At 46.3% G+C, this 23,545-nt stretch overlaps 1 protein-coding gene across 1 annotated transcript in view; it reads left to right on the top strand.

Moving 5' to 3' along the window:
- CHN2 (chimerin 2) overlaps window positions 1-23,545 on the top strand; it is a 233,747-nt gene that overhangs the window by 145,846 nt on the left and 64,356 nt on the right. Inside the window, exons 4-6 of the mRNA XM_036327746.1 lie at window positions 13,771-13,802; window positions 16,988-17,101; window positions 18,872-19,157. Of these exons, the coding sequence (XP_036183639.1) occupies window positions 13,771-13,802; window positions 16,988-17,101; window positions 18,872-19,157 (432 nt within the window). The remainder of the gene's footprint in view (window positions 1-13,770; window positions 13,803-16,987; window positions 17,102-18,871; window positions 19,158-23,545) is intronic.

The raw sequence follows: 23,545 nt of genomic DNA, 5'->3' as shown, positions 1-23,545 counted from the left end.
AGGCGATGTCTTCAACAGTGAGCAAGGGCACTTGAGGACAAGCTGCTTTTATATATATATATATGTTACTGATTTTGGAGAGGAAGGGAGAGAGGGGTAGAAACATCAATGATGAGGTAGAATCATTGATCTGCTCCCACCTGCTCAAGCCCCCAACCCTGGGCATGTGCCCTGACCAGGAATAGAAGCACAACCTCCTGGTTCATAGGTCGACGCTCAACCACTGAGCCATGCTGGTTGGGCGAGGACAAGCTGCTGTAGAATTTAAAGGCTCTGAATCAAAGGACAGACAGCCTGAAGTGGGAGGGCCACCAAGGGGCCGTGTATAAGCTGAAACCGAATATGAAGCAGAAGTGGACGGTTTCTCCTTAAAACAGAATAAGGAAAATGAAGGAGGTTCAACAGTGATAATTAAAAGTACTTGAGAATCTTCTTTAATCTTTCTGGGTGATTTTTATTTCTTGAAATGAAACTTGAAAATGTGCATTTCTTTTTTTTTTTCTTTAATCTGTTTCTTAAAAAAATCTTTATTGCTGTAAGTATTACACATGTCCCCTGTTCCCCCCCATTGACCTCTTCTAGCCACCCCCAAACCTTCACCACCTATTGTCCGTGTCCATGGGGTATGCATTTCTTTATAGAATTGCTAGAGAGGAACTAATGCATTATGTGGTTAGTTGCTTTAGAAAAACAAGAACAGCCAATAGAATCGTGGATTACAATACTCGCTCTGTTATCCTTACCTGGCCTCTGACAGCCATCACCCAAGCCACCATCACTCACTGATGGGGGAGGAGATGCGAGTGGTCTAGACTGTGGTCAAGTGGTTATGAGGAGCTCAACCTTACACATCCAAACAGGAAGCAAATACCACACTTTCACCGCGACTGCAATTTGATATCTCCAGTATGTCTGCCTGTGACTCAGAGGTCAGGTCCAGTAAAATTTCGGGTGTGGTCAGGACCATCCAGGAAAAGAAACAGGTGGATAGCCTGCACACACTGGTGAGGTTTTAAAGACATGCTTCACCTTTTACTCACCTGGTTAAACAGTAACTGAGTAATAATGCTGATAAAAGCCGGTTCCACTTCATCCCAGGCAAGCCATGTCTCCTAGGGTAACATGGTCTGGCTGACCGAGCACTGAGACGCTTGAAAACAGAGTTGTATGTAACCTTGACTTGACTTTCCATCAGAAAAAAATGTGAATGGTGCAATCTCAGACCAACCCAGTTACAATATGATTACCTTGAGTGTTGTTGCCTAATTATCGCCTTGTCATCAGCCTTTTAATTGTAATGAGCGCTAACAGATAGGGAGTGCTTATGTGCCTTGAGTACTGGGTGAAGAGCTTTACTTATGTTGTTCTTCACAACAGTCCCGTGGGGGTTGTTATCCCTCTCATTTTACAAGAGAAAATGGGACAAATAGCACCAGACAGGTAGAGCCGGAGTCAAACCCAGAGCGAATCCAGGACTGGGCTTCTAACTGGGTGATTCTGGAGTCTGGGACCAGCAGCAAGGACATCGCCTGGGAACTCGTCAGAAATGCAGATTCTCTGGCCCATCACAGACCTGCTGAATCACACATTCGGAGTGGGGGCCCAGTAGTTTGGGAGTTAAGAAGTCCTGTGGGTGCGCCTGACACTTGTCCAAGTGTGAGGACCATGGTTGTAACCACTGTTCTCACTCCTGCTTCTGTTTCCTACTCCCTTCCATATGCCCTAGGATAGAAGAACCCAAACACCATCTCCTGGTGATGCTTACTGTTTGCCCAGCGCTGTGCTAGACTTTTCATGGGCTTCACCCCACTTCACCTCATACATTTCTCTAGCTGTACTTCCTCCCAGATGTTATTTTCCATCCTTTACAAATAGTTTGCCTTTGCTTTCCTTCTTTGCTATGTCTGGCTTTCCCACACCCTCGTATGTTGCAGGGGCCAACTCTGTATCCTTGTACAAGTATGGTCAGCGCCTAATTTATCCTGGTTTACTACGCCCACCTTCCAATTCGTTGCACTTCGTAGAGTTATGTTTGCATTACTAATTAACAAAAATATTCAAATTCAGTTCTAAGATGATTCATACTCATGTTCGTTCATATTCAGTGTATGCGCTAATGAACTCCAGCTTTTTAAAGAGGCTCTCCTTATCTTGTGGCTGTTCAAAAATTCTTGCTAGATTTACTGTTGCTTTTAATGGTTCTTGGCATTAATAAAAATACCAGATCCATTGTCATTATGACAGGAATACTTTATATTTCTGCTTTCCAAGTGACAGTCCCTTCATTCAGTAGATCATCTGTGTGGTTCATGAGCATTCCTTAGTTCAGTATCATAGGTGACCAATTTGCCAATAAAAGCCAAGCCAGCCCAGGTGCTCTCCTGGTCCTGCATCCTTACCTCAGTCTACCACTCCCCTCATTGTCTCCAGGTCTACACTGACTGAGCCATTGGTAATCCATCACCTTTGGTTGTATCCTTTCACAAATCATAGTCTCTCTTGACATTAGCTCTAATACACCGTATCTCCGTCTCATTGGACAAAAGAGCAAGCTTTGCTTTAGCAATGGTAGCTCTTCCTTCTTATTTGCATGGCCAGTGTCCTTCTGCATTGTGGAAGGAAATTAAATAGCCTTGGCACAACCCGGCAAAGGCATAGTGGTTGCCATCAGCATCTCGTGTCCTTCTAGGTAATCACATATTGATTATTTGATGAACTGCTCTAGTATCTCCCTGGTATATCTACCAAGTCTGTAATTACACTGTCCTGGTTGTCCCTTTGCTCTGTTGTGGTCCTCAGGGTTCTGTGACTTCTCAGAGACCAGGCTTAATGATGCTTCAGCAACCCCTTACTGTTCAAGGACACAGGCCAGATGCTATAGTATTTCAGTATTCTCAGCTGTGCAGCAATAGAATTCAACGCTTCCTGCCTTCATGCATTTTGATGTTTTAAGTTGGCATTGTTATGCCATAGATTAAAAATTAATGATGGTCTTCTCCCGGTACAGCAAGAGATGGAAGGGCAGGCACACAGAGAGCTGATGTGACCCACCATTCAATTAAAAGGCCTTTGAGGCATTGGCGAGCTCTCGGTCCTGAGCTGACTATAAGACGTCCTGAAACCGATTTTTGAGAATGGTCTCTAACTTTTGTTAGTCCAGTACAGGCGCTGACAAACAAGAGCCTGCCACCTGTTTTTGTGAAGAAAGTTTTATTCAAACAGCAATGCTCATTCCTTTACATGCTGTCTGTGGCTGCTTTTGTGCTCCCACAGCAAGTTGAGTATTTGAGTCAGACGTCCTCAAAGTCTAAAGTACCAGATGGGTCAAAAGTAGGTGTACAGTTCTGATACATGAAGCACAGTTTATTCTTGTATCCTTGTTTATTAATTATTGTATGATTTTCCATACGAACAATTGTAAACCTACTTTTGCCCACCCTGTGTTTACTCTCTAGCCCTTGCCAGGAGAAGTTTGCTGACCCCTAGTCTTGCACTAGAAGTAACTTTGAAGAGTGAGTTAATACATGCAAAGCTCTCAGAATACTGCCTGACATTTATAGGTTGGAAGTATTGGTCTTTAATTTTTACCTTTTCCAAAACACTATAAAAACCTTAGGAAAAAAGGGAATTTTAATCCTTTCATTTAGGACGCATATGATCCCATTTTAAGAAATGCTTTGACCTTCATGTTTAACACATAAATTGATGAAAGAGGCCATGGCAGGTACAATAAGCAAGTGTTCTTTCAACTGCTTTGAATTGGTTACTTTCTTCCTGACAAGAAACAGTGGCCTGTTGGAAAAGGTGGCATAGCCCTCCACAAGCGGGACATTAAAGAGGTGGGTAGAACCTGTTTATCTGGAAACACCATCTGAACTTGTGACCTAAGCTCACTTTAACGTCAAGAACAAGGCTGGTGTTACTCTCCTTTTAAAAGCCTATATGTTATCGAATTTGGGGGAAAGAGGGCTGTGTCTGAAATTTACTATGAAATACATCCAAACAGTGTTGGGTTAATGGGTGGCTAGAGGGGTGAATAAATAGTTATTTCATAAAGCAAGTATAGTAAATGTTACAGAATCTAGGTGGTGTGGATATGGGTGTTTGCTGTAAAAGTCTTTCATTCCTTCTGCTGGATGAAAATTATCATAACAAAATGTCAAGAAAAAAAGGCAAAGACTGTTTGTGTAAGACGAGCAATTGCAGGTCCTGGCTGGTGTGGTTCAGTTGGTTGAGTCTTATCCCATGCACCAAAAGGTTGCGGGTTCAGTTCCCTGTCAGGGCACATGCCTGGGTTGTGGACTCAATCCCCAGTAGGGGGCAGACAGGAGGTAGTTGATCTATGTTTCTCTCTCATATTGATGTTTCTCTCTCTCACTCTCCCTTCCTCTCTTTCTAAAAATCAATTTTTTTTAAAAAAAGAAGAACAACAACAACAATGGCAGGATGTGCTCTGACCCAGGGAACAAAAGCCATCTCTTGGGTGCACAGTCTCAAATGGCCAAAAGGTGCCTCAGTGTCAGTGCTGCTGGAAGCACAGCAAGGCTGGCTCAAGAATCTTTAACAAGGAATAATTTGTCAGGAAAAGAATTTGAGAGTAAAAACAAACATTAATAAGGTGCTTTCAGTCTTATTTATTGCCATGTTGGGAATTATTCTGGGGTAGTGCCTGTTATAGAACTGCCAAGTTAGACAATGTTTTTAAAGAATAGAGAACAGGATTCTGGATCTTATGGCATCATAAACTGGGTTTCAACCCTGACTCTGCAGCTCACCTTGTGCAGGACTACAAGAAAGTGAATTTACCACTAGGAATTGTAGCTTTCTCATCTGTAGGAAGAGGGCAAAGGTATTTCTTCCTCCTTCCTGGTGGAAGAATAAATGGTACAGCATTCTGAAAGCCAGGACAATCTCTCCAGACCTTGAGTTCTCGTTGGAAGCAATATTACCCCGAAGGCAAGGGAATTGGTTCCTAAGGGGCAGGCAACAAAATAGTACTCACTTAGTGTATAAACCACAGATACACATATTCAGCCTCCCTATAGTATTAATTTTTCATTGGGAAGAGAAGATAGAGGAGAAAAAAATTGTGTAAAAAGGGTCCATAGGAGGCTATAATGCAAAAACTATTGAGAATATTTCTCCAGACAATATTTAATTTCTACCACCTCCCACATTCTGTTCCTCTTTCTTTTTCTTTTGATTGATTAATTTTATTCATCAGTTTGAACACAGACATTTGAATACTTACAATGAACACTTACATTTGGATACACGTACATTTCTGAAGGAGGACGGAGAAAAGAACAGGGGAGAAGAATGAGAATGATGGACGTTGATTGCTTTTTCCAAATTATAGAGTATCACTTAACGCAGATACCATTGAGCTTTAAAGGGAGGGATTTACTAACAAGAATGAAGAATTAAATGAGTGTACTCACACAATCTTTTTGTCCCCTAGAATCTTAACAGCAACATTAGTTTTCTCTTGATTTGATTCGATTCTATTGGGTACTTCAAGCTCTTTGAGCTTAACAGGTATATGGAGAATTTAAAGAGACTTCCAAGAAGAATAATGAAGATGAATTAAGGACTGGAAATCAGGCTCTATTAGAAAAGGTTTAAGAGAACAAGGATTATATAGTGTGAAGAAGAACAGGCAACCAGGTGGCACAGAAATGGCTTTTAATAGAGGAAAACTTACCCTGTGGAGAATATTCTCAGATTCTCATTTGCACTGAAGACCAAAGGAAGTACAAAAGTATATTTTGAAACAACAGTGATATGAGTTAGATAGAAAGATAAAATTGATTCTTAAAAGATTTGATTAAATTTTTGGTTTTGATTCTTTTTTTTTAATAAGGTGCCTGTCTGTAGGAAGTATCAGGAGGATGGCCAGGTTGACCGACTCCATTTGATTCTCCTGCCTGGTGGGAAGCCAACCAGCCACTCTGGCCACTATGGCCTCCATGGGATTTGGCTTGGATGGGAGGAAAGAGCCATTGTACCTGGAGCTGTGGCTTCAGGATGCCAGAGTATGGTTGTAAAGTGCTAGGCAAGGAAGTGTCAGGGCAGAGCCAGAGCAGCACACGTAATTGTGTTGTCCAAACAAGGAGAGCCTGAGATGGGTGTTGGGAGCCAACACATGGAGTCAAGGAGGCAGTGCCAGGGAAGACATAGCCATGACACCTGGGTCCACATGAGCTGCCAGGCGGTGGTCTGGGCCAGCTGGAGAGGCTTTTGGGTGTTTCTGAAAGCCTGCTGTGAGAGTGGATCGAAAGCCACAAAGAGGTCCTCAGATGGTGTGCCTAGCTCCTAGGAAGGTGTTCATCTTCTCCCTGTTTTGGAACTGCGGCCCAAAGTTATTCCCAGTCCTGGTTGTATGTCAGTATCCTCTATGGAGCATGCTAAACCTTACAGCCACCCTGGCTCTGGCCCTGGAGATGAAGGTTTAATGGGAATATCACTTAGGATTCTATTGTGAACAACAGAAACCAAATCTGGCTAACTTTAGCAAAAATAAAAACCACAAACCAACAACAGTAACAAAAATGTCTGAGGTTGGTTGGAAGGTTATGAAAAAAATTCTCTGAGAGGAAAGCTGAACAGTCAGGGCCTTTGGGATGGGCTTGTGAGGCAGGACATCTCCGGGGATCCAGGAAGCAGGATGGGTGCACCTCTGGGCTGCAGGGTGTGATGGCTAGGGGCCCCCGCTTTAGAATGGCAGAGTCTGCCTTTATACTCTGCTGCTCTGTGCCTCAGTTGGTCCTTTGGGAGTGGGTATGATCGAGTTGTACCTACTGAGTAGTCACAAGGATTGAATGGATTAATATATGGGAAGAAAGTGCTTAGAACAATGCTTGGCCCATAGTAAATTTTTAATAACTATTGGCAGTTATTACAGTTCACTATTAGTCTCTGCCATGCATGTGAATCAACTCCGTTTCTCTTAATAGTTCCTCCTGCAAATTCAAGAGTTAGAGCATCCCAGTGGCTTATGTTGTTTCCCATGTCCACACCTGCTGGAGAATAGGGGAGACCTTGATTAGCAGAGTCACTGACTACAAGTCAAGGTCACTCCCTGTGGTCTCCAGTCTTCACTCCTTGGAGACAGCAGGAAACGGGGAAGGGAGCTAGTTTTATCCTATAGTGCTGTGGTCGGCAAACCGCGGCTCGGGAGCCACATGCGGCTCTTTGGCCCCTTGAGTGTGGCTCTTCCAAAAAATGCCACGTGCGGGTGCGCACGACAGTACGATTGAAACTTCATGGCCCATGCGCAGAAGTCGGTATTTTGTGGAAGAGCCGGTATTTTGTGGAAGAGCCACCCTCAGGGGGCCAAAGAGCCACATGTGTCTCGCGAGCCACGGTTTGCTGAGCCACAGTCTGCCGACCACTGGCTTAGGGGCATAAAGCATCAAGTATGAGGCACCAGGACTGCCAATATTTTCACAGAGGCTCCCTCTGAAATTTCAGTAAGCCCAGAAAGGGGATGTGGGGCCATGAGCAGGTCTATCTTTCAAACAATCTATTGCTTCCATGAAACTGAGCTCTGTACCAACCACACGGTTGCACACTGGGCAACAGAGACAGAAAGAGAGGAGTCGATCCCTGCAGGAGCTCACGTCTAGATGTCCTAAAGGCCAACAATGCAAATTGCAGTAAGATCATGGCCCTAACTCAGCTTTTTTAAAGTTCAGGAGGGTAGGAAATAATCCCTAAGATGGTGTGAGGCGGCCAGAGAAGATTTCCCCAAAACGGCATTATTTTACTTCTTATGTTTAAGATCAGTGAGATTTTGCCAGGTTTGGGCATAGATGGGTTGGAGACCAAGTATTAGAATGGCATGCAGGGAAATATTCTGACCAAAGAATGGCCTAAGTGACCAGGGTGTGTTTCAGGAACCACAAGGAGTCCTGTATGAGGGACATAAAGAACTGGGGAATGAGGATGTGACGGGGCCAAGAGTGTGTGTGCTAAGGACATACTCTGGATGCCCAAGCAAGGCCATGTTAGGAAGACCCTGTATGCCATTCTTTTATTCATTCTGTAAATATTTACTGAGCACCTACTGTGTGCCAGCTCTGTTCTAAATGCTAGAGATTCAACAGTAAACAAAACATAAAAATCTCTGCCCTTGTGTAATTTCCATTTGAATGGGAGATTAAAAACACCCATACAAGTGAAATATGTAGTATCAGGTGATGATAAATGTAGTAGGGGAAAAACAAACCAGAGAAGAGAGATGGGATATACCGAGGAGAGGGAATACCACTTTTGGGTAGGGTAGTCTGGAAGGACGCACTAAGTTGAATAGATTTGACCACATGGCAGTGAGGAGCCTGTGAACAATTTAGAGCAGGGAGCAACGTGATGAGGTCTGCGTTTTTCGACCTCAGTGTGAAAGATAGATTGGAGAGTGGTCAAAGGTCAGACAGGGAGACCTGGAAGGTCACTGAAGTGCCTGACTTGTGTGCACTCACAGAACTTTGCAAAGCCCTGGGTAACCCTGCAAGGAGGTTTATTGCAGAAAGACTGGCCAGTAGGTTTTTTGTTTGTTTGTATCATACATCCTAATCAAGACAGGAAGGGATTCACCTCACAGTGCCCATCAGAATTCCGGAAGCTTTAAAGGAATGCCACGAGAAAAAATAAGGCCTTAGGTTCTAGATGAACAGAAACAGGAGATTTTAAAGCTTGCTCAGTTTCCATCCCATACTATGCTCTTTGACTGGGAGAGTGGACATTTCAGCACTTGCACTTTCCTTCTCTCCTTTTCAATAGAGAACTTTCATTTTTAATTAGAACGGAATTAGCCCTATTTACTTATTTTTTTTCTGGATGAAATCGTCTCACTATCACCAATACAAATCCTGTCATCAAAACCCATTTCTCTACATTGGATCAGTAGCTCAGAAAATCCAGCCGTCTAGCTGCCCTGCCTAGGAGGTTGCTAAATTGAATTTTAAAATTATTTCTATTAAGCAAAAACTTAACATATACCAGCTGCTGAGAGATTATAAGAGCTTTGTTTTTTCAATAATTGGAAACCTTGTTTACAGAGGACTCACAATATTCTTTGGATGTCTTTGTGTTGAGTATAAAAGAACTTGTGTTTATCTAGGCAATGATAATCTGACTATAAAGCAAACTCATTTAAGGATTATGTTTCCTGTCTCTCACTGTGCAGCTGTCACCTACTGTTTCTTTCAAGCTTTGCAAAGTGCTGAGAATATGTCCTTAACATTAGAAGGAGGCATTGGAAATTAACCAGGTAGCTTGAAATACACGCACTTCTAAATGACAGGAGAACAGTTGAGAGAGGCAGATTGATCCCTGGTTCTCATTTGTTAACTCACGGACAGAATTCAGTCATCACAAAGAGATTTTAAGGCGTTCAGTCCTGGCAAAGAAAGCTGCAGGACAATTTGGACAGTCCAGTATTTAAGCGAAGGGCAGCACTGTGCCCTAGCGATGAGGTCGCTGGCGCGGGTTGGTGTCTGCTCTGAAGAAGCACCCTGGAGTGAAAGGGTATGTGCTGGTTGTGAAGCCAGTTGCTAGTCCTGTGACCTCATGCTCATTGTTTAGCGGCTCTCTGTCGAATAAGAGAGCTCATGTGCCCCCCAGGGTTGTTGGGAGGCTTAAATGAGATAAACATGGGAAACCCTAAGGACATTCCTGGCACAGACTAGCTACTCAATAAATGATAGCCTGTTACCGACTGTGTTCCAAGCCTCACCGTTTTTATATGCATTATCTCACCCAGTCTTCAAAACAGCCTTATTAAAGCAGCGCATTTTTATAACTCCAGTTTGATTGAAAATGGAGGAAAATGAGATGCAAAGAAGTTTAATAACCTACTGAGGGTCACCCAGCAATTAAATTGACAGCAGGGCTCTGCATTCATAGTCTTTGCCTCGCTCTGCGAACAGTCAGCACGGGCAGCCTTTGCTCTCAGAACAGCCCCCACCGCAAATCTCGAATGTTTGCTCTAACAACTTACAAAAAGTTTTAGCCCATATCCTTCTTCCAGTTGAAAACCTGCGATGACAAGTTCTCCTGTGGCAGCTGCTCAAGCTTTAGTGTGTACGCAACCCCTTGGACATGCTGACTCAGCATTTCCGACCAGCTCCCAGGTAGCGCCCCTGCTGCTGGAGGCGGGTCCCCGGGCCACACTCTGAGTGGCAGGGCTGCCAGGAGATGGAAGAGGGTCTCTCTCATATCTCAGTGCTCTGATTGGCCTCATACTTAAGTCTACTGGACATATTTTCCTGCCTTTTCCCCTGAGGATGTAGCCCCTTAGTATTTGTTCAGGCCTGGTACCTGGGGGCACTACCAATGCAGGTCCAATTTAGAGAGTATTTTTCAAATCTTTGGCAATATTATTTCATGGTTGGTTTTTATCATAGTATACTAGAGGCCCAGTGCACGGATTCATGCACAGTTGTGGTCCCTCAGCCTGGCCTGCGCCCTCTCATAATACAGGACCCCCAGGAGATGTTGGACTGCCAACATCCCCCGAGGGATATAGTAGTGTGCGAAGCGGTAGGTGGCCAGGGAGGAGCCCGAGCCTGGGCCAGTTGCATGCTGCTCCCACTCATCCCAGCCCTGCAGTACCTGATACTGCTCAGTAGTGCTGCTGCAGTGGCAGGAGAGGCTTGCGCCACCACAGCTGCTCTCGCTAGCCGTGAGCACGGTGTCTGGCACCCGTTGGTCAGCTGAGCAGCTCTCCTGCTGTGGGAGCACACTGACCACCAGGGGGCAGCTCCTGCATTGAGCATCTGCCCCCCCTAGTGGTCAGTGCACATCATAGCAACTGGTCGACCAGTTGCTTAGGGTTTTATATATATAGATGCTCAGTGTAGAAGCATAAACAATCCCTATTCTATTCAGCAGTGGACTACACACAACTCCTATGAATGACTCCTTTAAGTGTTAGACAATTATGTTATTGGTGTTTAAATAGTTTATAACGGGCAGAAAATCTTATCAGATTGTTGTATAGTTTTTTAAAGGCATTTTGGTAATATTTTGGATATTGATATTTTTGAGTGTTTTGTCTGCACCTAAGGGCACCTTAAAAAAAATGTGGATGCCTATGATTTTTCTAGGGTAGTTCAATTTAAGCTCTTGTGTGGTTAAAAGCTCAGTGAAGTGTGGAGATGGAGACTGTTTCCATTCCTGTGAGCAAAAACTTTAGGAAAAGGAGAGTGTTATTGTTTGGTTTTGATCCTGGCCAGCATTTCTCTCTTTAAGTTAACAAGGACAGCTGTACAACAAAAGGAAAAGAGATCGAGTCCAACCAGGAGAGCAGGGGTCAGATGGATGCCCACACCTGTCTTTTCCTCTCGCCCCTTTCCTACCTTTCATCTCCCCCTAGGAAGGGTTGCCAGACCTAGAAAAGAAGACATAAAAACAGGGTGCCTGAGTACATTTGAATTTCAAATAAAGGATATTTTAGTATACATCTCCTGCAACATTGGGGACAAATTCCATGACCATATTCTAGGTGTAACCTCCCGCACACAATTCAATGCTCTTGTTCTATCTGCTCATGGTTTTCATATTCGGATTTGCCCCTCACTTAGATCCAACTGTCCTCTAGGCAGGGTCTTATTTGGTCTCCTTCAAAGCACCATAACTATTGGCTTCCCTACACGGGAGGAGGTGACAGAGGCTGCATTAGATTTCTTAGTATGTCTTCCTGCTGCACATGCAGAGCACCCCTGAGCTCCTCGGACCCTTCCTCTCACGCTTGGGAGGTCATCACTTCACGAACGATTGCAGGGCTTAGCACAGAGTTCTGAACACAGTAAGTTTTTATGATGGATTAATGAACTGAAAGCAATTTGTTGTCTGAAGAGTCAATTAAATTCAACATTGATTAGCTAGTTACCTGCATGCCAGCAGTTAGAGGTAGGCTCTCTCTCTACCATGCTGCCCATCAGGGAGGTTAGATGACTCTTCCCTTCTGGGGAGATAATAGGATAGAGAAGAAAAATGGGTTGGAAGCTACCCCCAGATTTGCAAATGTGTGTTATGACTCAACCAAAGAGATGGAAATAAAATTGTCCTTCTACATAGGGAATCATTTTAATCCTTCTCTCTAAGAATGCAGAGATATCTTGCCCATTATGCCTCGTCTACCTCCACTGGCTTTTCTGCAACTAAATTTCTTCTATGCCATCTAGGTGTTATATTCAGATACCTACGGTATCATAACAGGAAGAAAGAACTTTGAAAGCCAATAGAATGATATGAATGACAAAATGTTCAGCTCATATTGAGAAGCTCTCCGTTACGTAGCGTCATGGTATACATCCGATAACAAGGTGCCGTTTCGCACTCCGTGCTTCTGTTAATGACATGTTTTAGATCTCCCTCTGTAAGTGACACTGAGCAGGCTTCACACTGTGAAGACTGAGAGTTATGAATGCCCCCCTCTCAGTTCAGTGCTTTTCAAGTATAAAATGCACAGGTGAGTGAGCACCTACTTAGAAGTGTCCAGATGATTAGTTTTATGCCAGTCAAACTTGTCCACGCAGGATTGTGAATGTGGCCCTCAGATTTCTTGCTCCCCTTTCCTGACCATTTCTCTCTAGCTCCCTTCTACCCCTTTGGGTCCCCTGCATCCTTTGAGGGGTGGAGGTAGGACAGTACCTTGAGATCCCACCTCTTTCCCTACCTATGAGCCCTGGCCAGGTAGCTCAGTTAGTTGAAACATCTTCGGTGCATCAAAAGGTTACAAGTTTGATCGTTAGTCAGGATGCGTATGGGAGGCAACCAGTCAATGTTTGTCTTTCACACCAGTGTTTCTCTCTTTCCCTTCTTGTCTCTCTAAAATCAATGAGGTGAGGATTAAAAATAATTCTTAAAAAACCTCCCCATTTGACTGTAGACAGAAATAACTATAAATAAAACAGCTGCAGGCTCATATTGTATGCCGTCATAACATCAATGGAAATTCATAACTTAATGTGGCCCCACTGTTTTCTAGTCCCTGGAGTTAGACTAGAAGAACAAAAGCTGATCATGAGAATTCCTGTTCATTTCTCCCCAACTCCAACACCAAGAACATCGGAAAGCAAAGTTCTTGTGAAAGTAGACTAGTCTCTATGAGATAAAAATTCCCTGGGTTAATAACCCCAAGGCAGATGCTGTGATTGGAAAATCTTTTCTGAAAGGCTTGTGATGTTTGGTCGAGTCATAAATCTTGTCCTCTGCATCTATATCTCTGGTGTCAAGTAATTTTAGTCATTAATCATTTGTTGAAAAAATAAGAATGTTAGAATATTGACTTTGCATGGGAAGGGACCAAATGAAAGTTATTTTTTAACCCAGATGCACGCTTCATCTTTATTGTAAATACATAATGAAACAAGTGGGTGAAGATTGAAATAAATGCTTATGTTTTATTCATGCTAAAAATATTCCTTGTATCCTTCAGAATGAAGCCTTGTAATATCTTTATAAATTCCCTAATATTAAAATAAGCACCACTTTGTTTCCTTTGAAATTCTTTTATTAGATGGTTATGTTTGAGTGAAGAAGAAGCCTAAATGATTAGAGCGATATGATGATTCTAGAACTTTCCTACCCCAGACAGGGGAATGTGTTGGTTAACTCCACAGATTCATGGATCTCTAATTTTAGGAACAAAAACTGTAATAAAATTCCGACCAGGACTCCAGCTTTGTTTGTTTGAAAAGCATTTTTATCTATCTGATTTGAATTCAAATGCATTATTAATATTTTTCTTCTTTTTTAATATAGGTGGAAAACAGACCAAAATATTACGGAAGAGAGTATGTATTATGCTATTCTTTGTTTTAATAATGTAGTAATGAGTCAATTCATATGTCATTTAACTATAAATATTAAGAAGCTTCTAATATAAGGTCTTCATCAAATATCCACTGTGCAGGGGTCTAATAAGAATGATAAATGTAATGGGACCCCTTTGTATTGCATTTTCTTTCTAAGACTCAGGTGCTTGCCTTCTGTTAATGTGGGAGGGGGAGTGTCTCCTGCTACGTACACCCCTCTCCACAGAAGCAGCCAGTGAGGCCCAGGCAAGTGTTTGAAACGTGAGGCAGCATTTTCCATAATCGAGACTTTGTGTTTTATTTCACTTTCTATCTCAATGTTATGTAAACATTTAGGGTGTCAAAGATCATAAACTGTGGCTGAACTCCTATCTTTCATGCACCCCAGTAAATGCAATACTCAGGAATGTCACCCCCACGTCCCTGCAGTCTCATAAAACCAAAATGATCATTTCCCTTGACCTGGCTATATTAGCTAAGTTGCCTTAATACCCTCATTATTTCCTCCCATTTTCCTGTTCATTTTTAGTCTTGTTTTGCTTTACTCTCTCAGAAACCCACTGCAAAGCAAACAAACATCATTATTCAGTGGTTAAGTCTGAGGCCTCGAGAGTAGCTCACAGGGCAGGCAGCACAGGCTGAGCAGGGCGGCTATCAACTCTCTTCCTTCCCACGTCCAACTGGAGGAGGCCGTAAGGAGGCCGAGTCTCCTTCAAATCCACCTCCCAAGCTCTCCCCACCAATCCTACACCTTCTTCCTCCATCCCCTTACCATCAGAGCTTCCTCTTCGTGATGAATGGCCCTCTTAGTTGTACCGGCCCCCAACCACTTGCTAATTGCCACGGCTGCATTTCTGCGCCTCCTCCCCGAGCTTGGGGATTCAGCGGCCCCTCTGGAGCACCTGCGGGAACCCGGCCTCCGCTCTCATCCACCCCACGTCCCTCACATCCCTAATGCCCAGCCTTGTTAGATGTGTGCGTGCCTTTTCCCCACTTCAATATGCTGATCTGGATTTTGCTCCCAGAAAGCACAGTTTATAAAACAAGAGAAAATGAAAACCTCTGCATACTTCTCCAATGCAACAGTGTCCGACATGAATTCCAAAAGGACCTCCATTTATTTTGCAGTTTTTATCTTTTGCAGGAAAGTTTTGTTGAATAACCCTCTCATTCTCAGCCCCCAACCCCCAAACCTTGTAAGCTCTGCAGTGAGAGGAGGCCCAGGGCACATTTCCTTGACCACATAAAAGGAACATGTATCAGAGGGAGATTCACTTCAGAACTTAAGGTTCTGTATTTTCTTTTCTTTTTTCAAAATGAAAGCTTTTCTGTTGTTGTTTTTGTCCCATTCCAAAAGTAACACATGCTCTATTCAAGAAACAGGTATGTTTTTTTTTCTTAGAAGGAATCACACACGAAAACTGCTGACAATGGCACATTTAGGGAAAGAGAATATTTATGTACTATTTTATTTTTATTTTGTTAGTGGCTTTAACTTTTTTGAATTTTTTCACTGTGCATAGATATTATCTTTGTTCTTCAAGTTTTTAGTAAGTTAATACCTTCTAATTTGGGGAAGCTAGCAACTATGGGACTCTAGATGGTGTACAACACCCATCAGCTAACCGTGAACAAGACCATGTGGACTTCTTACCTCCTCCTTCCAGCCTCTGGCCTCACTTTCTTTTCACAAAGTGAGACATACACGTCATGGGTATTTTAAATTCCATGCATAAAGGGGAAGAGGAGCCACGGATGGGGTCCTCAGATTCACAGACCTGTGATTTTCTTTTGTGGAACAATGGAATTTAATTTGGTTTTGACACTGCATAGGCTGCTGGTCATCACTTAAACACATCAAGTCAAGGGCATTAAAACTTACTACTTTCAGGTTAACTGCCTATTCGGTATATTCCTCCACCCCTGAAAGAGACATGGGGCAGGGGCGTCAGGTCCCTGAGCCCTCTGTGTGTGCCTTGTCCTGTGCTGGTCACCCCTGCCCTGCCCTGCCCTACCCAGACCACGGTCAGTCACATGGTCAGATTGTGTTCTGGACAGCCCAGCCTCCAACCTCCTGTGACACCCGCTTTTGCCCTTTCTGACTCTGGTGTGGGAACCTTCCTGATGCCCAGGGTCCCTTCTGCCCTCTCCCTCTCCCACCCTCAGGGGCCCGGTATCAGGTCTCTTTGCTCAGGCTGTCTGTCTGTCCAGCCCTTGCTGGCTCCAGCTCATGCCACATAGGAGGCTTCCCCATGAGGTTGGCAGGGTCCAGTGGTCACACTCACAATCCAGGCCCCAAATCTCGCTGCTCAGCTCCAGGAGCCTGGAGAACTGATCCACCAGTTGCAACCCCACGTGTGCTCTGCAGGGGCCACTGGGACCCTCAGAGCTCAGCTCTGCACAGACCCCACCAGGTCTCTCGCTAGACCTGGCGACACTAGCCTCCTTTAGGGCAGGAGGGTGGCTCTATGTCACAGCACACTGAAAAGCAGTGCTCCAAGACCATGCACTGTCCCCCAACTTAATCTTTGCATTCCTGGGGGAAAACCCAAAACTATCTTTCTAGCCAACTTCCCTCTCTCCCTGCTCTTTTCCAGGAAGGAACATTTTGCAAACATATCACTAAACTATTACTCCAAAAATTTAAATTTAGAGAAATAGAGAAATGTTTATTATAGCTGGCCATCCTTTCCAGAGAATGAGCCTATAATATTACCAAATGTTAACACGCACACACGCGCACACATACAGCCTCCCCTGAAGTAAGCAGGTGGATAATCAATAGTGTTCATTTGCAATCAGGATAATACATAGTCTCTGTGTTGGAGCAGAGATCTAAGCTGGTAATTGCTCTCCTGTTACTCCCCCTGGTAAACAAAGGAGCCATAACCTGGCATTTGTTTCCATTTCAATGTTCAGCTTGTGAGCAAAAGCAACAGCAGGAAGCCAGGTGGACTGCGGGACCATTGTGTTTGGCCTCCTGAATGTGTATGATGGGTGTGGGTGCATGCTGAGGGGTGGCTGCTCAGCTTCCCTAGATGCACAGTAGTCACCCAACTGGGGGGTAGAGATCCCGGTGGCCCCGTCATCTTTGTAGCCATCTCTGCATGGTCCATGCATTGTGTGTGGTCTCTTCAGAGCGCCCTGGTCTCCTCTGCCCTCAGGTTCCACGGGATCATCTCGCGGGAGCAGGCTGACGAGCTTCTCGGAGGCGTGGAGGGCGCGTACATTCTCAGAGAGAGCCAGCGCCAGCCGGGATGCTACACGTTAGCTCTGCGGTGAGCATGACCGTGCCCACTGTCACACTTGTCTTACGGGTGACTTCACCTTTCCCATGTTTAAATTGCTGTGAAATGTACATAGCATAACATTGACCATTTTAATTCTTTTCATGCGTACAATTAGTGGCATTAAGGATATTTTCAATGTTGTGCAAGCATCTCCACTATCCATTTCGGGACTTTTTGGTCATCCCGAGCAGAAACTCTGAACCTATTTAGCAATCACATTGCACACACACCCCCCCCCCCGACTTATGCTTTATTTTCCCTTGGTTTACAATGCACCCGCAGTGTGTCAGAGGCTCACACACTCCGGGCCCCGGGTGTTACCAGCAAGATGGACACCGAGGCTCTGGACCCACAGTAATGGGAGAATTGTCCGAAGGTCGGTGCTCCCATAGCCATCTGCCCGAAACGCTGAGCCAGCTGAGGGAGAAAGACTTCAGCTCAGCGGGTCCCCAGCAGTCCTGGTCAAAAGCCTTCACCTCATGAGTGTGCGTGTGTGTGTATGCACATGTGTGTGCGCATGTGCGCACGTGTGTGCGCGCGTGTTCCTGAGCAGACTTGCAGTTTGTCCATGGCGTTGTCTTGGGAACCACACGGACCCAAAGAACTCCTGGTGGCCCTAATGATGCTCCATGCCAGCGAGCCCTTAGAGCCAAGCCCTCGAGAGCCTTTTCCCACAAAATCACAGGCATGAAAGCCCTTGACATGCATTCGCCGCCCTCTCCTCAGCTAGATCCCTGTATGTCATGTCATCTGTCCTCATAGCAGGCCTCTCAGATTTGGGGAAAGCACCCAATTTCAGAATTGGATTATCTTTCAAAAAATTCATTCTGTGAACTCTGGAGTTGGGAAGACCTTCCCCATGGAGGGAAGGGTATCAATGGAGACACTTCCCGGCCAGCCTGCCATTGTTCCGTGCTCCATCTTCTAGATCGTTTGTCTATGGAAAGATCCCTCCCACATTGCAACCGGGGGTGGCTAGTTGCATGTCGTGCGTGATGCCATAGGAGGAAGCACTTCAAAGCTGCCCAGTGCTGGGTGTGCACAGTCCTTGCCTGTCTTCCCAGCGCCCTACAGCAGGAGCTGCAGGCCCCGTGTGAACCAGGCTGGAGCCGTGAGATGTAGGACCAAGGCCAGGGGGACAGCCAGTCCGAAAGGGAGAGGATGCTCTAAGCGAGATCCCAGGGGCGCCGGCAGTGGTGCTGCAAGCAGGGAGCTCAGCACACAGCCCCTTGTTTTCTTAGCTGGACTGACTGGGAGGCATGCGGGGTGGTCAAAGCTGAAATAGGAAGGGGACCGCGGGGCCAGGCGTGGAGCTTCCCTTGCAGAGGCAATTGGCAGTACAGGGGAGGGAGCATGGGGCATGGCTACTTCCCATGAAGAACCTTTGTAAGTAAGATATATTTGTAGATCAGTGGCTACCCTCTGACTTTTACAAATGAGAATGATAAGGGCCCCAGTGGCCTTAGTGGTCTCTAGGGTTAAATGACACCGTGTGTGAGCTGGGGTTAAATTTCCAGGCATGTAGGCTCCAGCAGGTACCCCATCTCTTCAAGTCTCAGTGCTCTCAGGAGTGAAACGGGGAGAACGCCTGTGCCTGTCTCAAGGGTCTCTGTGATAACCAATGGGGGGGAAAACCACGGCCAGTGCTCAGCCCGGTGCCTGGCAAATAGGACACGCTCAAAGAAAATGCTGGCTGCTGCTATTCACCAGTCTTACTTCTAACCCTGTCCCGATGCCCCCTGGCCCCCCTCCTCGCAGGTTTGGAAACCAGACCTTAAACTACAGGCTCTTCTACGATGGAAAACACTTCGTGGGCGAGAAGAGGTTCGAGTCCATTCACGACTTGGTCACAGATGGTCTGATAACACTGTACATCGAGACAAAAGCCTCCGAGTACATTTCCAAAATGACCACAAACCCCATCTATGAGCACATCGGATACGCCACACTGCTCAGAGAGAAGGTATCCAGGAGGCTGAGCCGGTCGAAGAACGAGGCCCGGAAAGCGAGCGTCACGAGTGAAGAGCACCCCACGGTTGAAAAGGTAAGAGGCGCCTGTGGCGGAGACAGGGTCTGTGTCTTTATGCTGAAAAGCCGGGTGACTGGCCGACCGTATGTGTGGTTTGCTAAGATATCGGAGGAAACCCACCGCCACCCTAAGAACTCTAGAATGTGAGTGCTTAAGGGGACCTTAGACATCTTCCAGTTCAACCCTCCCATTTTACAGATGAGGAAACTGAGACCCGGAAGTGTTCAGAGATTTGCTCAAACTCAGACAGTCAGTCCCAGCACTCCCACAAATAATTATCTGTGGGTTTGTTTGGAATTTAAAAGGAAAAAACCCTTCATTAATGTTGCATGGTGACAAGTCACTTGCTTTTAATTGCATGAGAGGCGTTACGGGCTCCGTCTAGATTGCACCCAGCTGGCCAAACCCGTGCTGTGCGTGGCAGCTTCTCGGAGGACCGTGTGCACACACGCTCCACGGGCCTGCCGGCTCGTAAAGGTGGTCCTACCTCGGCGACAGACTGTACTGACACTGGTGAGCCTTGTGGGTGACGCTGGCTACCTCCCAGAAGCTTAGAAAGACAGACTGTCTCTTGCCCCAAAGAAAGAGGATAGAAACTCCCCCGGGTGAGCAGTCAAGCTGGATGTTCCTGCGGGAGGTGGCAGGGAGATGGGATTTTCCTCTCCGGTACCGTGCGGTGTGTGTGGGGACTTGTTGGATGCGCCCCTTTCAGAACCATCTGCTTTGCCCGGTCCGTCTGTTTGCCACTGACAGAAAGTGACAGCCGGCCACGCCCAGCAGCCCCCACGGAGTCTGTGCCGGATGCAGCTTCTAAGGGGAGCTGGGACGGGGCACATATAAATAAGGGGGCAGACCCTGGCGCGGCTCCTTGTGGTGGTCGCTAACCCTTAATTAAACCAGAACGGAGCCCCCACCGCCCCCTTGTCCAGTGTCAGCCAAAGGCAAGGGACCCTCAGGTGGGCTGGTGGGCTTTGGCTTGGCAGTGGGAAGCATGGGGAGGGGCCAGGGGCCGAGGGGGCAGCACATCCTGTTGGCAGGCTAGGGGGTGATTTCAATTGATTTGCTAATTGAGTTTGCGCACCTTGAAGAGCCTTCCCAGAATCACATCGGTAGAGCAGCTGGCCGGGGGAGGCGGGGAGTAATTTGCCATGTTCTTTGGATCACGCCAGTGTCTCCAAAGCACCTGCTTATTTTGTGCTCTGTGTTTTTTCCTAAATAATTAACTTGGGAAATGTCGGGGTTTCTGATCGTTTACCTTTTAACAGAGTGCAGAGAGGACTTGAGTCCCAGCGTTCAGAGTCTGTGCCTGTCTGGGCGAGAGCCATTTCGTAGTCTGTTTGGGAAATCTGTTCCAAAGTCACTTAGAATAGAAAATCTGGGCGCTGACCTTCCCGGCCGTGAAAAATCAGAGGATGGATTGTGAAATAAATCTCCGAAGCCGTGTTGATATTTCTGAATCAGAGAGTAATGCCACCCAGAAAGCAATTGGTTACAACTGCAGGCTGTGCACTGGCACGTGTCCGGGAGAGAGATGAGTGGGAGCTCGCACTGCGGGGGAGAGTCCAGAGCTTGGGTATTGGGGTTATTTCTCCATCCTTTTCTCCCCTGAGAAGGAAGTTCCATCAATAGACACCTATCTCTCTAGATGATGTTTCTATAAGGAAACTTGTGTGACAAAATACGCCCCTCACTCTATCAGGGGTGGGGAACCCTTCTTCTGCCAGGGGCCATTTGGATATTTATAACATCATTCAAGGGTCTTACAAAATTATCAGCTTAAAAATTAGCCTGCTGTATTTGGTCAAACATTTCATTAACTCACCCCTAATGCCTTGGCAGGGCCAGACCAAATGATTTCGCAGGCCTCACACGGCCCATGGACCAGATGTTCCCACCCCTAATATAGATCATCTTGTATGTATTTATTAATTTTAACATTTGGAGGACATTAATAATCAGGGTACTAATCCCTTTACATGAGCCACCAGGAAGCGGTAAGGAAATGCTGAAGAAAGACGTCCACACGCAGGGAAGGGTTTGGTGGACAGGTGTCAGTGTGTGGATTTGCTTGGACGCTAATGATGCAACGTGTGGCTTTCCAGGGGGCACTCCGAGCACTGGGCTGGTCACTCGCAGGGGGTCACTCATTGTATTGGTGGGCGTGTTAAGTAAGTTGGTACCGATACACCCATTTCTCTCTGATCTGTATTGACAAGTGGAATTATTAAAAGCCTCAGTCTTGCCAGCAGTTGTTTCCCTGAAGGGCAGGTCAGTGCACTGTTGCCATGGAGGCAGTGACTAGAAGAGCGGGGGCAGAAACTTGAATGGATTGACGAGGAAGTGCCTGGGGCCCTGGGTGCTTCCGTCGTGGCGCGTCTTGGAGGTTTTAATGAATGACGTGTGTACATTTTCTAATAGTTCTCCGGTTCGGACAGCCTCGCATTTCATTTTTCGGAGTTCTTAAATGTGGTTTGCCCATTTATTTTATTGATCATTTCCAAATAATCCAGAGAGACCAGATTCCCTGTACATCTGAGAATGTTAAGCGTTAATTGGCAGAAAGTTACCACCTGACTCCTTGGATCTGAGTGGTTTCCAGATTTCTCTCCTGTCAAGGTGGCTGGCAGTGAACTGGCCTTTAATAACTTAGATGAGGTAGAGAGATGGGGAGGGTGCAAATGAAGAAAAAGTGGTGGTAGTTAGCCAATATCGATCTGTTTTCTCTCTGATCTTTTTGTAATTGATCTTAAAAACTGATAGATCCTCCCTTCCCCCAACTGGTGGGCGGGGTATGATGTAACCTGCAGCCCAGAAATACCTGAGTGACTAACCAGGTACCTTATATGGACTATACATTGGACCACCAATCCACACCTGCCAAATACCCTAAGCCCTTGTCCTATATGGACCATGCAGTAAGCCACCAATCAGTGTGTGCCAAGTACACTAAGCCCCCCACCCCTTCCCATTCCGCCCCTCAAAAGGCGTGCCCACCCCTGCACGTGTTGCTGTCTTCCCTTGTGAGGCAGCCCGGCAGGTGCTTCTCCTCTAATAAAGCCTGTAGTCCTAGTTTTCGTCCTCTGTCTGATCTTTCATTTTGGTGCCAAAACCCGGGAGAGGTGAACGGGAGCGTGGACGATCCTCGAACCTAGGCCCGAACTTCTGATTCCCGCTCTGGCTCTGCTCGGTGGTACGGTTCTGAGTTGATGGGCCCGCTCCGGACACCTCTTGAACCCTGCCGCACCAGGACACGTGGGGATCTCGTCGCTTCCCTTCCACCGGTAGGCTTCAGGGACTTTCCCAACCCCCCTCCTTTTAGTCTCTCGCTCCCTGTGACCTGGAGGGGCATTAGGGCCTACAGAGTTTCCCGTCTACTCGGCTACACGTTTCATGCGTTCTACGAAAGCCCAGGCACCTGGCCGGGAATTCTCTTCTACTCCGCGGGAAAGGTCTCGGGGTGACGACCTTGGAACCTTTTCTCGTCTCTCCCTCGCTACAGGTTGGCTGAGGGAAAAGGAGGATGCTCCTTGTTCCTTCCCCAACTTCCGCTCGCCCTTCCCTCCGGTCATAGGGACCTCTCAGTCCAAACCCCCTCGAAACACACCCTTAGGGTGTCTTCTCGCCAATCTCTCGACCCTTGGTCTTTCTGGCTACATCAAACCAAAGAAGCTCTACCTGGCCACAATGTAAACTCTCTCAGTGGCCCGAAAATGGCACTTTTGATTCCAATATCCTCCGAGATCGAGATAATTTTTGCCACCGGACGGGGAAAGCTTTCGAGATCCCTACGAACAGGCTTCCTTTTCCCTCCGCTCTCACCCCTCTCTTTACTCCTCATGTTCCGTTCATCAGATCCTCCTCGCAGAGTCCTCTTTGCCGTCTCAGACTGATTCTCAGCTCCTTTCTCTGTCTTCTGACCTTACAGCCTGCCGTAGAACCCTGCATCCCACGCTCTACCTTCCGAGATCTCTAACCACCCGCCTTCCCTTGGGCGCTCTCTGCCGAATCTCCGCGCCCCCCCCCCCCGTGACCGCCAGCAACCGGAATTCAGGTGGCTGGCCAGTTCCCTTTGCTCCAAAGTCGCAGCGGGGAGGGTGTTATATGGGTAGCCATTCCCTTTTCACTCCCTGATCTTTCTCAAATCGAAAAACACCTCAGATCTTTCCCTTCAGACCCTCTTAACCAGCAGCCGCCTTCTCCCCAGTCCCTGACCACCTTTACTCCCCGGACATGCGCAGCAAACTTCCACAAACCCCTCAAGACCTCGTTAACCTTTAAGGTCTTTAATAATAGAGACGAGGAAACCCATATCCAAAATCAAAGACGAGATCAGGCCAAGGCTGAGGCCCATTAGGAGCCTTCCAGCTCCTAGCCACTGCTCTCATGAACCCCAAACGAAATGC

Source organism: Myotis myotis, unplaced genomic scaffold, assembly GCF_014108235.1.
Source record: "Myotis myotis isolate mMyoMyo1 unplaced genomic scaffold, mMyoMyo1.p scaffold_m19_p_11, whole genome shotgun sequence".
Classification (NCBI taxonomy): domain Eukaryota; kingdom Metazoa; phylum Chordata; class Mammalia; order Chiroptera; family Vespertilionidae; genus Myotis; species Myotis myotis.
This window is presented reverse-complemented; position numbering and strand designations above follow the sequence as displayed.